At 36.1% G+C, this 12,123-nt stretch overlaps 1 protein-coding gene across 48 annotated transcripts in view; it reads left to right on the top strand.

Annotated features, from left to right (window-relative positions):
- The window catches only part of SENP6 (SUMO specific peptidase 6), a 112,884-nt gene extending 101,464 nt beyond the window's left edge, over positions 1-11,420 (top strand). For all 48 annotated transcript variants that reach the window (XR_012433656.1, XR_012433655.1, XR_012433654.1 and 45 more), the window contains 5 exons: positions 5,017-5,120; positions 6,828-6,916; positions 9,025-9,093; positions 9,186-9,336; positions 10,894-11,420. Coding sequence is in view for 45 of the 48 variants with exons in the window: in XM_065543816.2 (XP_065399888.1) it covers positions 5,017-5,120; positions 6,828-6,916; positions 9,025-9,093; positions 9,186-9,336; positions 10,894-11,103 (623 nt within the window). In the remaining 3 variants the exon portion in view is untranslated. The remainder of the gene's footprint in view (positions 1-5,016; positions 5,121-6,827; positions 6,917-9,024; positions 9,094-9,185; positions 9,337-10,893) is intronic.
- The last annotated feature ends 703 nt before the right edge of the window (positions 11,421-12,123 follow it).

Raw genomic sequence — 12,123 nt, 5'->3', positions numbered from 1 at the left:
TTGAGCTCAGGGGGCTGAAGTTGCAGTGAGTGGAGATCGCGCCATTGCACTCCAGCCCGGGTGACAGAGGGAAACCCCATCTCAAAATAAAAAAACAAAAAAATTAAGAACTTTTCATCACTCCAAAAAAAAATCCCCTTGTGCCCTTTTTGTATTCTGTTTCTTCTGTCACCCCTAGAGTGCAATTTTGAAATTGTAGAACAAAGTTTATATTTTCCATTTATTGGAACTTGGATTTAATTTCATAGGAAATTTACAGTATTCAGCATTAACAGTAATTGTGCAGTCTTAGATGTATAAGACAAATTTACCAATGTGTAAATTGAGATCAAATGGACCAAGGCAGAAATTAAAGTTTTCTCCTCAAAATAATTGTGGACATTCCAATTAAAGTTTGGTTCTTCATTCCTCACTCTCCTTCACTGTTTTCAGTGGGAAGAGGAGCACTGGTCCAATCTCTGCTTGTTTAAATCTCTCTTCAGCTCTAATATATTGATTTTTGTCCTTGAGTCAGTTCCGTAGTTGTAGAACCTGTTAAATCTAGTTGTGGCCAGGTGTGGTTAAATCCAGCACTTTGGGAGGCCAAGGCGGGTGGATCACCAGGTCAGGAGTTTGAGACCAGCCTGACCAACGTGGTAAAACCCCATCTCTACTAAAGATACAAAAATTAGCTGGGTATGGTGGCACGCGCCTGTAATCCCAGCTACTCAGGAGGCTGAGGCAGGAGAATCACTTGAACCCGGGGGGCGGAGGTTGCAGTGAATTGAGATTGTGCTACTGCACTTCAGGCTGGGCAACAGCGAGACTCCATCTCAAAAGTAAATACATAAATAAAAAGCTAGTTTCTGTTCAAATTCTTACATTTGATATCAAGTCAATTGTATAATTTCCTCTCCAACCTACAAGTAAAATAGTCCTCGCCATAAAAACCCATAACATGCTATATTGTGTGCCTTGCAAACTTCTTAAACTGTGAATAGATCTAATACATTTTTCTTCTTTTTTTCCTAACACCTTGCTCATGGAACTAATGAATTTTCTTTGGATGAAAAATATTGGTATAGGACATAGAATAAATGTGAATTCAGAAAGAACCTATCAAAAATTGTGAATATGGAACATACTCTTGGCACTTATACCAGCTTATATTATTTTAGTGAGTTAGAAAGCTATTGTTAAGCCTTTTTTTTTTTTTTTTTTTTTTTTTTTTGAGATGGAGTCTCTCTTAGTCACCCATGCTGGAGTGCAGTGGCACAATCTTGGCTCACTGCAACCTCCCCTTCCCAGGTTCAAGTGATTGTCTTCTCGGCCTCCCTAGTAGCTGGGATTAGAGGTGCATGCCACCTCACCCGACCTGTTGAGCTCTTGTAAGAAATCTCCTGAGCAGGAAAATCTAGAGTAGATTAGTGGCTGCTTGGGGTTTTTGGGGGTGGTCAGGTGAGGTGGGTGGGAATTTAGGAAGAGAGTGATAGCTAAGTGGTATGGGGTTTCTTTTTGAGATGATGAAAAGGTTTAAAAATTGGTTGTGATGACTGTGCATATACTAAAAAATATTAGATTGTATACTTTAAATGGGTGTATATGGTATGTGAATTAAATTTTAGTATGGCTCTTTTTTTAAGTCTCCTTTTGGCCAATAATCTTACATACTTTAATGTAAATTCAGATGAATTAAGGTGCTTGACTTAAAGCAATGGGACAAAAGCCTAGGACTTCATATACACCAACTCCAGAGATTTCTAGTGCTCTCACCTACAAATTAATTTTCTGGTCAAGTAACATCCAGTTAAATTTGAGTAAATAGCCTCAAAAATCCTAATGGAGACCAAAGCCAAAAATAACTTGTTTTATGTAGTTTGCCTTCTTAATACTTGTTTATCCCATTTACTCATTTTTGAATTATACTTTGTACATTTTTGTTTTGTTTTTAGTATGGGTATACCATATCAGCTATCTCTTCCTCTGAAACAAATGTTTTACAAAAAACAATGATTTCACATATAGTCAACAAGTGTTGACTATGTCAGATAACAGGCTGTAGTAAATAAGTGGAAATTAGGTTTTTACAGTAAACTAGGGAAGTAACAATGTGTGGAATCACTACTTTCACTTGCTGTTTTTTCACTTGACACCTTGTGAAATAGTTGGCTTGCCATGGTGCATGAAATATGTGTACGCTTAAACTCTGGAATCACGCTCAGCATCTTCACATGGTCTCATTATATGAGAAGTTCTCAGGAACTGACACTGATTGAGAGGACCACTGATCAAGTCATCACCTCTCAGTTTACTCCAGATCATTTGTTTATGGAGGGAATTGACTGCATCATTTAAGCTATTTTTCTCCTGTTTTTGAAAGGCATTCGTAGTTTAGTTTAAGGTAGATAGATATTTATGTGACCACAGTTTACATAGATAATAATGATTTGCTGCTAGAAGTAACCCGATTGTAACTAATTCTGAATTGCCTGAAGATTTTGGACAAATGTTATTCAGATACAGGTGTTTTAGCTTTAAACAGACTTAAAAATACAGATTTTTGGAAAAGATAAATTGAAGAGGTAATTCTTTTTTTTCTTTTTTTCTTTCTTTTTTTTTTTTTTTTTTAAAGACAGGGTCTCACTCTGTTGCCCAGGCTGGAATGCAGTGGCACAGTCACAGCTCACTGAAGCCCCTACCTCCTGGACTCAAGCAATCCTCCCAACTCAACCCCCCGAGTAGCTGGGACTATAGGCATGTGTCACCTGCCCGGCAAAATTTATTTTCTGTAGAGACAGAGGCTCCCTATGTTGCCCAGGCTGGTCTCAAACTTCTGTGTTAAAGCAGTCCATCCATCTCAACCTCCCAGAGTGTTAGGATTACAGATGTGAGCCACTGCCCTCAGCCCATAGTGGTTTTTTTGTTGTGGTGGTGGATTTTTGTTGTTTTTCGAGACAGAGTCTCACTTTCATACAAGTTAAGAGTACAGCGATGCAATCACAGTTCACCGTAATCTCAACCTCCCATGTTCAAGTGATCCTCCCACTTCAGTTTCCTGAGTGACTGGGACCACAGGTGCACACCACTACACCTGTATGATTATTTTATTTTGTTTGTAGAGACAGGGTCTCGCTATGTTGCCCAGGTGATCCTTCTGAACTCAAGTGATCCTCCTGCCTCAGCCTCCTGAAGTGCTAGCTGGGATTACAGGTGCTAGGCCACTGTGTCTGGCCCCATGGTGCTTTATTGGTTTATTGGCTATTTTAAATAGTATGCTTCTGAACACAACAGTTAGATATATATCTTTTCTCTTTTTTTGAGACAGAGTCTCGCTCTATCACTGAGATCGGAGTACAGTGGTGTGATCTTGGCTTACTGCAACCTCTGTATCCCAGGTTCAAGCAATTCTCCTGTCTCAGCCTCCCAAGTAGCTGGGATTACAAGTACATGCCACCATACCCGGCTAGTTTTTGTATTTTTTAGTAGAGATAGGGTTTCACTGTGTTAGCCAGTCTGGATTATATATCCTTTCAGATTTTTTGCTTCCTTTTCATCCCATCTTGTTTATGTTAATATCTTAACACCTTTTTAGTAACTTAAACCAAAATTAATTTTATCCTGTCTAAAATACCTAAGAGTCATGCTTTTCAAATTTTTGAAAGGAAAATAAATAAATAAAAATCAGCTGGGCATAGTGGTGTGCACCTGTAATCCCAGCACTCTGGGAGGCCAAAGCAGGAGGATGGCTTGAGCCTGGGAGATTAAGGTTACAGTGAGTTATGATTGCATCACTGGACTCCACCTGGTCAAAAGAGTGAGAGAAATCCTGTCTCTTAAAAAAATAAGGCCAGGCATGGTGGCTCATGCCTGTAATCCCAACACTTTGGGAGGCCAAGGCAGGTGGATCACTTGAAGACAGGAGTTCAAGACCAGCCTGGTCAACATGGCAAAACCCCATCTCTACTAAAAATACAAAAATGTGGCCAGGCGCAGTGGCTCACGCCTGTAATCCCAGCACTTTGGGAGGCCTAGGCGGGTGGATCACGAGATCAGGAGATCCAGACCATCCTGGCTAACACGGTGAAACCCTGTCTCTACTAAAAAGACAAAAAAGGAGCTGGGCGTGGTAGCAGGCGCCTGTAGTCCCAGCTACTCGGGAGACTGAGGCAGGAGAATGGCGTGAACCTGGGAAGCAGAGCTTGCAGTGAGCCGAGATTACGCCACTGCACTCCAGCCTGGGCAATGAGCAAGACTCAAAAAGAAAAAAGATGCCAGGCATGGTGGTATGCACCTGTAATCCCAGCTACTCAGTAGGCTGAGGCAGGAGAATCACTTGAACCCAGAAGGCAGAGGTTGCAGTGAGCCGAGATTGTGCCACTGCCCTCCAGCCTGGGCAACAGCAAGACTCCGTCTCAAAAAAATAAAAAATAAATAAATAAGTAAAATAAAATTTTGAAGTGGTAGTAAATCTTAACATTTCTTTGAAACATGTGATTAGCTTCTTTTGGCAAAATAGTTCCTTATTATTTGTCTAAAAACAGACCTATTACTTACTTGTAATTAATGTTCATTTTTGCCCTGAATTGTATAATTTTCCACATTTTCGAAATTTTAATTATGCAGTTGCATTTTCTTTTATGTTCTGTGATTTGCTGTTTCTGTTATTGGACATAGGTTATTTTCAGACTGTCATAGCTTTCATTACTAAAGACACCTGACTTGCCTAGCACAAAAGTACTTACTTCTTTACACATATACATATATATGTATTTAAGTATATATATACTTAATCATATAGCTGATACTTAGTTTTTAAATTTTAATGAATTTTAGTATCTGAGTAGTGGAAACAACTGTAATTGACATGTCAATCCAGGTTTTTAAAATAACTCACTTTATGTTTGTGATATTACAGACTAAGGCAGATTTTGTGTCCTTGACTACTATATCCTTAACTACTAGCATTAATTTCAGCCTCATGTACCATGAGTGATAGACATGGCCTTTTTTATTATGTAATATTTCTTACTGGTACAGATGGCTTAAGCAATATCAGACTAAACTATAGCGATGAATCACCTGAAGGTGGTAAAATGCTTGAAGATGAACTCATTGACTTCTCAGAAGATCAGGATAACCAGGTAAAACTTAATGCTTGGCAAAAAGTTCTAATGTTCTATCTGATTAAACGTTTTTCTTGCTGAACATGGCAGTGCATACCTGTAGTCTCAGTGACTTGGGAGGCTAAGGCAGAAAGATCTCTTGAGCCTAGGAGTTTGAGTTCAGCCTGGGCAACATAAGGAACCTCCATCTCTTTAAAAAAAAAAAAAAGAAAAGAAAAAGAAAAAACTTGTACTTTATAAAGTCTTGTAAAGCAATTTCTTCAACTAGTAATTTATCATGGCTTCTGGATTTGGATCATATCTTAAAAAACAAATTCAGCTTTCAAGTCAGAAGTTGCCAGGATAAATGTATTCATGCTGTTGTTGCTGCTACTGTGGTGTGGACTGAACTTTAATATAATATTAATTATCCCACCCTAACTCAGCTACCACCACCACTACCCACTTTCCTCTTTCAAAGCATTTATGGGTCATACTTAACCTTTAACCTGACTTGACATTCAAGAAGCAAATGTTTAAATCTTCAGTATTGTGGTACATGAGTACCAAAAAATTATATTGTTTTCCCATTTTTCCATTGATTTTTTTTCTCCTGCCTGATTCAATTTATATATGTCATGGCAGAAGCAGATAATATTTATAGTTAATATAGATGAATTCTGACTTTTCCTTAGAGTCTCATTTGACATTTCCTTAGAGTCTCTTATTAAATACTGTTAATAAACAGTATTAACAGCAAGAATAAAGTGTATCTGTGAAAATACTTTTTAGCTTCTGTTAAAGAGGATTTTATATTGAGAAAAGTTTATAATCTACAGCATACCATTTTGTTAATTCTCTGATCTTTCGTTAGTTGTTAGGACATACTGAGTTGTATAGTAGTGAAGATGGCTTTATACTGTACCATCTTTCCTTTTGCTTTATCTTCCTGTGAACAAAAGGCATGTTATGATATCTCTTGGTTTACAATGTATGGCAGCTAAATACAGCTTTTCAATCCAACATATATAGGAATTACATTCATGATTTATAATGAGCACTTAGGTACTTTTGATTATAACAGTTACCTGTGATGTGAACAAGCTAATGTAACTGTGCTTTATTATTACTATTATTCCTACTATTGATTATTCCATTCATAAAGTTGCCAGAAGCTTTCTCAAAGAACAACAATGACCAAAAAAGCCTTGTTTATTTTACAAGAGAATCTGCAGAATAAGGACACAGTATCCTTAAGTTAGCTTCTCTCAAGTGAGATGGTTATGTGGGTTTCTCAAGGAAAACAGTGTTTCCAAAAACCCTTTAAATATTTCTGGTGTGAAAACATTATTCATGTAAAATAACATGTTATTTATATCCTATTGTGAAATAGCTGTCTTAGCCAACAAACTAAATTTTTGTAAAAATAAACTAAAATCAGAGCAGTGATATTTGGTGAGATAAGAATCGGTCATAATATATTCAGTCTTAAAGATTTATTCTAGATTGAGTAAATAGATGTAATAATTTGTTATAAACCTTTGGTAGTTTCTTTTCCTTAAAATATCAATGTTGTAGCATTAGATAATTGGAACTAAGTAACATATATCTATTGTCTAATCACCTAAATAGAGAAAAATTTTTGACATTCATTACAAATATTTTGTCTCCAATGTGCTATTTTGTTAGGTTATTAGTTATTTAGATTATATATTTTCAATATTAACAGTAGGCTGTCTCTTATAGGATGATAGCAGTGATGATGGATTCCTTGCTGATGACAGCTGCAATTCAGAAATAGGACAGTGGCATTTAAAGCCTACTATCTGTAAACAGTAAGCATTAACTGTGTATCTTGCAAACTACATAATTTTTATTTCAGTATGCTCATAAAATAAAACATAACAGGACAGTTTTTTTTTTTTTAAACAAATACTTAAGCAAAACTCATAAATGCTGTCAGAGTCAGTGAGGAAACTTGAGGCATGCTATCCAGGGATTAAAACGGGAAGAATGGATAATCATTTCAGTCCTCCATTTGCCAGTTTCCCCAGCCTCTGCATGCACGTGTGCACACACAAATGTTTTGTTTTGTTTACTTTTTTTTTTGTATATATTTGTTGAGACAGAGTCTTGCTCTGTCACCCAGGCTGGAGTGCAGTGGCACGATCCCAGCTCACCACAACCTCCGCCTCCCAGGTTCAAGCGATTCTCATACTCAGCCTCAGGAATAGCTGGGACTACAGGTGCGCACCACCATGCCTGGCTAAGTTTTGTATTTTTAGTAGAGATGGGGTTTTGCCATGTTGGCAAGACTGGTCTCAAACTCCTGGCCTCAAGCGATCTGCCTGCCTCAGACTCCCAAAGTGCCGAGATTACAGGCATGACCCATCGCGCCTGGCCACAAGTTTTGATAGTGAACCACTGTTCCTTTTTACTTAACAGTGTTTTGGAGCAGAAATTACTATATATCAAAATAGTAACATGGGGTTGGAGTTTACACTGATTCCTTAGCTGCTTTATGAAGGCTGTGGAGTAACCTAAGGCAGATGTAAGAGACATGTTCCAACTGAGAGCTCCAAATAAGAGTGAGTCAGTTTTGGTTTTCAGAAGTACATGTTTATTCTGAGGTCTCTCCAGCGATGTTGAACTTCTTAGATGAAGTATTACCTATTTCTAGGTTTAATCTCCTTTGACTTTTTTTTATAGAAAATGTTGACAGAAACTATTAAGAGACTTTGAAAATGAAGCATCATTTTACAGAAAAATAGAGACCTAGGGTAGTTAAAGAATCTGCTCCAAACTTTATAAAATTTTAGCAGGAAGAACCTAGATCAATTCCAGACACAGTGGGTCACACTTATAATCCTAGCACTTTTGAAGGCCAAAGCAGGAGGATTGCGTGAGGCCAGGAGTTCAAGACCAGCTTGGGCAACACAGTGAGACCCCATCTCTGGAAAAAGTTAATAAAAAAAAAAAAAAAAAAACCAAGTGTGGTGGCTAAAAAATAACCTCGATTTTTTTAACATTTGAGGGCTTTGGGCTCTACATTAGACTTCCTTACTTGAGTTTACAACATAACTTTATAGAATTAAAATATTGAAAGTTGAATCATCAGCCATCAACATTTATATACAGAGTTATACAGAGTGTTATACAGTGTGTTCTGAAGTTAAATCTTGAAAAAAAAACCACACATTCTAAACTAATTGTTTTATATGATGATTACCTGTTTTATCTATAATAAATTTTAGTTAAAAATGAGGTTTTTGGCTGGGCGCAGTAGTACATGCCTATAATCCCAGCACTTTGGAAGTCTGAGGCGGGCAGATAGCTTGAACCCAGGAGTTCTGTACCAGCCTGGGCAACATGGAAAAACCCTGTCTCTACAAAAAACATACAAAAATTAGCTGAGCGTGGACACACATGCCTGCAGTTCCAACTCCTCAAGGGGCTGAGGTGGGAGGATTACCTGCGCTCAGGACATTGAGGCTACAGTGAGCCGTTATTACGCCACTTCACATGGTGACAAGAGTAAGACCCTGGGGTCGGGGGGATTATTTTCTTTCTACTTTTTCATGGCCCTTCTTTTGTTGATTTGGAATATGGGGATGTTCAAATTTTCAGAATTGTTTTGACTTTTTCCTAATTTTGAAGTACTTTTAGAAACGAACTACAGAATTTTAGTATAAAATATAGCTAAGATACGGTTAATATTCTATAATTCAATATTTAATATATCCATAGATATTTAAGTATTATTAGATTATAGAGTTCAAATGTGTCTATAAGGTTCATTTTTTTTTCCCGTCACTAGTACTGAGTCATACAAAGGGAATTTTGGATGTTTCAAATTTGATTGTTTATAATATGCCACTTTTAATCCCTGTATGCCCTTGTAATATTATGAAGTATTCGACTTTTGGTTATTTTTACCCTGCAGACCTTGTATCTTACTTATGGACTCACTCCGAGGCCCTTCTCGGTCAAATGTTGTCAAAATTTTAAGAGAGTAAGTTCACACTTTATTTTGTATTCTGATGGGGTGAAGAACTATGTATATTTTTATATATGTGTATTCTTAATATATATGAATTATTGCAGGTATTTAGAAGTGGAATGGGAAGTTAAAAAAGGAAGCAAAAGAAGTTTTTCCAAAGATGTTATGAAGGGCTCTAATCCAAAAGTACCACAGCAAAACAACTTCAGTGACTGTGGTGTATATGTATTGCAGTATGTAGAGAGCTTTTTTGAGGTGGGTTTCAATTTGTTGGATCTGATATAATAAATAATAAAATAGTGCATTTTACTTTACCTTAGTAAAAAACACAATAAGCAAATATTTCAGAGTTTCAAAATTATTGTTTCAAAAATTGTTCCATGGAGCAAAAACTTCTAAATGGAAGAACCTTCAAGGGATAAAAATAGTATATTTACAGTTCATCAAATCCAAGGCTTGTTGAGCTCACTCTATCACTGAACAATCAACCTGCCCTCTCTACTAGCTCTTTCCACCTTAAGAAATCTCTCCCATGATTCACACTGCCTCTTTTAGCCTCTTTTCTCCTCTTCATAGATATATTTCTTAAGAAGTGTTTATATTCACACTCTAATTCTACAGATTCCACCTTTGTAATCTCTAAAATCTGGCTTCATCCTTACCCTTATGTTAAAATTGTTTTTGACTTTCCAGCACCCTTCGACAGTGTCAACCATTTCTTCCTCACTCTCTTGGCTTTGACTTCAGAGGTACAGTACCACACATACCTCTCTTGGATATTCTTTATAGTGATCTTGACTCCTATCTTCATCCATCATACAGTGGCTGACCACTAGTTTCTGTGAATTGTCACTTAATGTCAGATAGGTTTACTTCTTTATCCTCAAGTGTCACTATTCTGAACTGCTATACCAATCTCTAACAGATTCCTTTGCCTCCTGCCTTCTGTTTTTCATGGTTGTTTTACAAAAACATAAATCTAATCCTGTTCTTTTCCTACTTTAAATCTTATAGTGGCTTCCTGTGGCTGTTGATTTACAGAGCAAAATCTTTCACATGATTGATAAACACCTATGTGATATGACCCCTAATTTAAGCTTCTAGCCTCATTTTCCCACCATTTTCACTCTAGCATTTAATATAACAGCCAGCCACCTGAATGCCATTGTTTGGTGTTCTTTTTTGCCTCTGGGCCTTGATTCATATTTCCTAACCTGGAATATTCTTTTGTTGCCTCTATCATACCTTGGCTGTCTAACATATATTCTTTCTTCAGGTCTTAGCCTAAATATCACTTCCTCTTGGAATTGCATAAAACCCCCAGATATGTATTTTCACAGTACTCTATGCTTCTGTCATAATACTTGCCATATTTCTTGTTTTAATTGTTGAATTACCTGTCTTTCTAAACTGGAGCTAGCAAACTCGTTAATAAAGTAGTAAATACATTAGACTTTGCAACTGTACGGTCTCTATTGCCTCTTAGTTCTGTTGTCCAGTGAAAGCATCTGTAGACCATATGTAAATGAGTTAGTGTGACTGTATTCCAATAAAACTTTATTACAGAAACAGGCAGTGGGCAGAATTTGGTCCACTGGCACACCCTGATCTAGACTGTAAGATCTGTGACAGAAACTGTGTCTTGTATCTCCAGTACCTAGCACAGTACTTGACCTGTGATAGATAATACACAAATACATACTGAATGAGTTGCTGGGTTTTCTTATTTTTAACTTTGGAATGTTTCTGTGATTGAAATGAAAGGTTATTTATTACAATTTTCTAATATGCATTTAATTGTTTTATTTTCAGAATCCAGTTCTCAATTTTGAACTACCTATGAATTTGGCAAACTGGTTTCCTCCACCAAGAATGAGAACAAAAAGAGAAGAAATCCGAAACATAATTCTGAAGCTACAGGAAGATCAGAGCAAAGAGAAAAGAAAGCATAAGGACACTTACGCAACAGAAGCACCTTTAGGCGAAGGAATAGAACAATATGTCAATAGTATCTCAGATTGACCATTTCTGTTACTTGTCAGTTCTACCTTCAAAAACTAAAAATGACTTTCAAATTTGGGTGTAGACAGTAAAGAACTGAAGTGCTCACTACTCAGTGATTTGGAAATTTTGATGCTTGTATAAATGTCACATAATTAATTTCCAAAGGCGTATGTATTAAGTAAAAGTCTGTAAATATGTTAATGAGGCCAATTTTTCCAACATTTATAATTATTTTTTTCACTTGTTAGGAAGCTTTTGTTATGTATTTTCTGTTAATAGTACCTAAAATTGCAACTTCTAAACACAAATAAAAAGAAAATATTTATAGGAGGAAATGATTAATTTGATATTCTTTAGTGAACTTCTTTAATTCCTCAGTGGGTGTGACATATTTCATGGGAATATTCAGATATCTATGGTAATATTTTGACCCTTTATATTTGTTCTAAAATAAGTCAAAATGTGAAAATAATATTAAATCTAAGATATTTTGAACTAAGCATCTTTATATGCTTGTATAACAGGAACAAAGTAACAGCTGTTCAATTCAGACACTGCCTTGTGTTCAGTGAACCCAAGAAATGTAATAAATATTTGTAATTTTACACAAATATTTAAGAGGAAAGAGTATTAAGAGCAATTCAAAAAAAGTAACCTTCTACTACAAAATAACTATTCTTGCATATATTATCATCAAATGCATTTTTGAAGACATCAAAGACTCAGGTTAAAACTATTTTGGTAAGTGCAGCTTGAATTTCAAATATCCCGTGTTTATATTACAGCTTGAAGTATGCTACAATCTGTGTCATACAGTTAATTGATAAGCATTTTTAATCTGTGTAAACACAGGAATTTAAATAGGAATTTACTATTTTTTGGTAAACTTTTGCTATTTTTTCATTGCTCATTTTGTTATTATTTTGATAAAGTATCAGACTTTTTGCTTGAGTTTTTCAGTGTAAATATTTTTTACATGTAAAATTACTGTATTCAATTGCATAATACAGGAAAAATCTTTGAATTCCCCTTTAAAAG

The sequence above is a fragment of the Macaca fascicularis genome, chromosome 4, assembly GCF_037993035.2.
Source record: "Macaca fascicularis isolate 582-1 chromosome 4, T2T-MFA8v1.1".
Classification (NCBI taxonomy): domain Eukaryota; kingdom Metazoa; phylum Chordata; class Mammalia; order Primates; family Cercopithecidae; genus Macaca; species Macaca fascicularis.
Note: the sequence above shows the minus strand (reverse complement) of the source record. Positions and strands in the feature narration are given on the sequence as shown.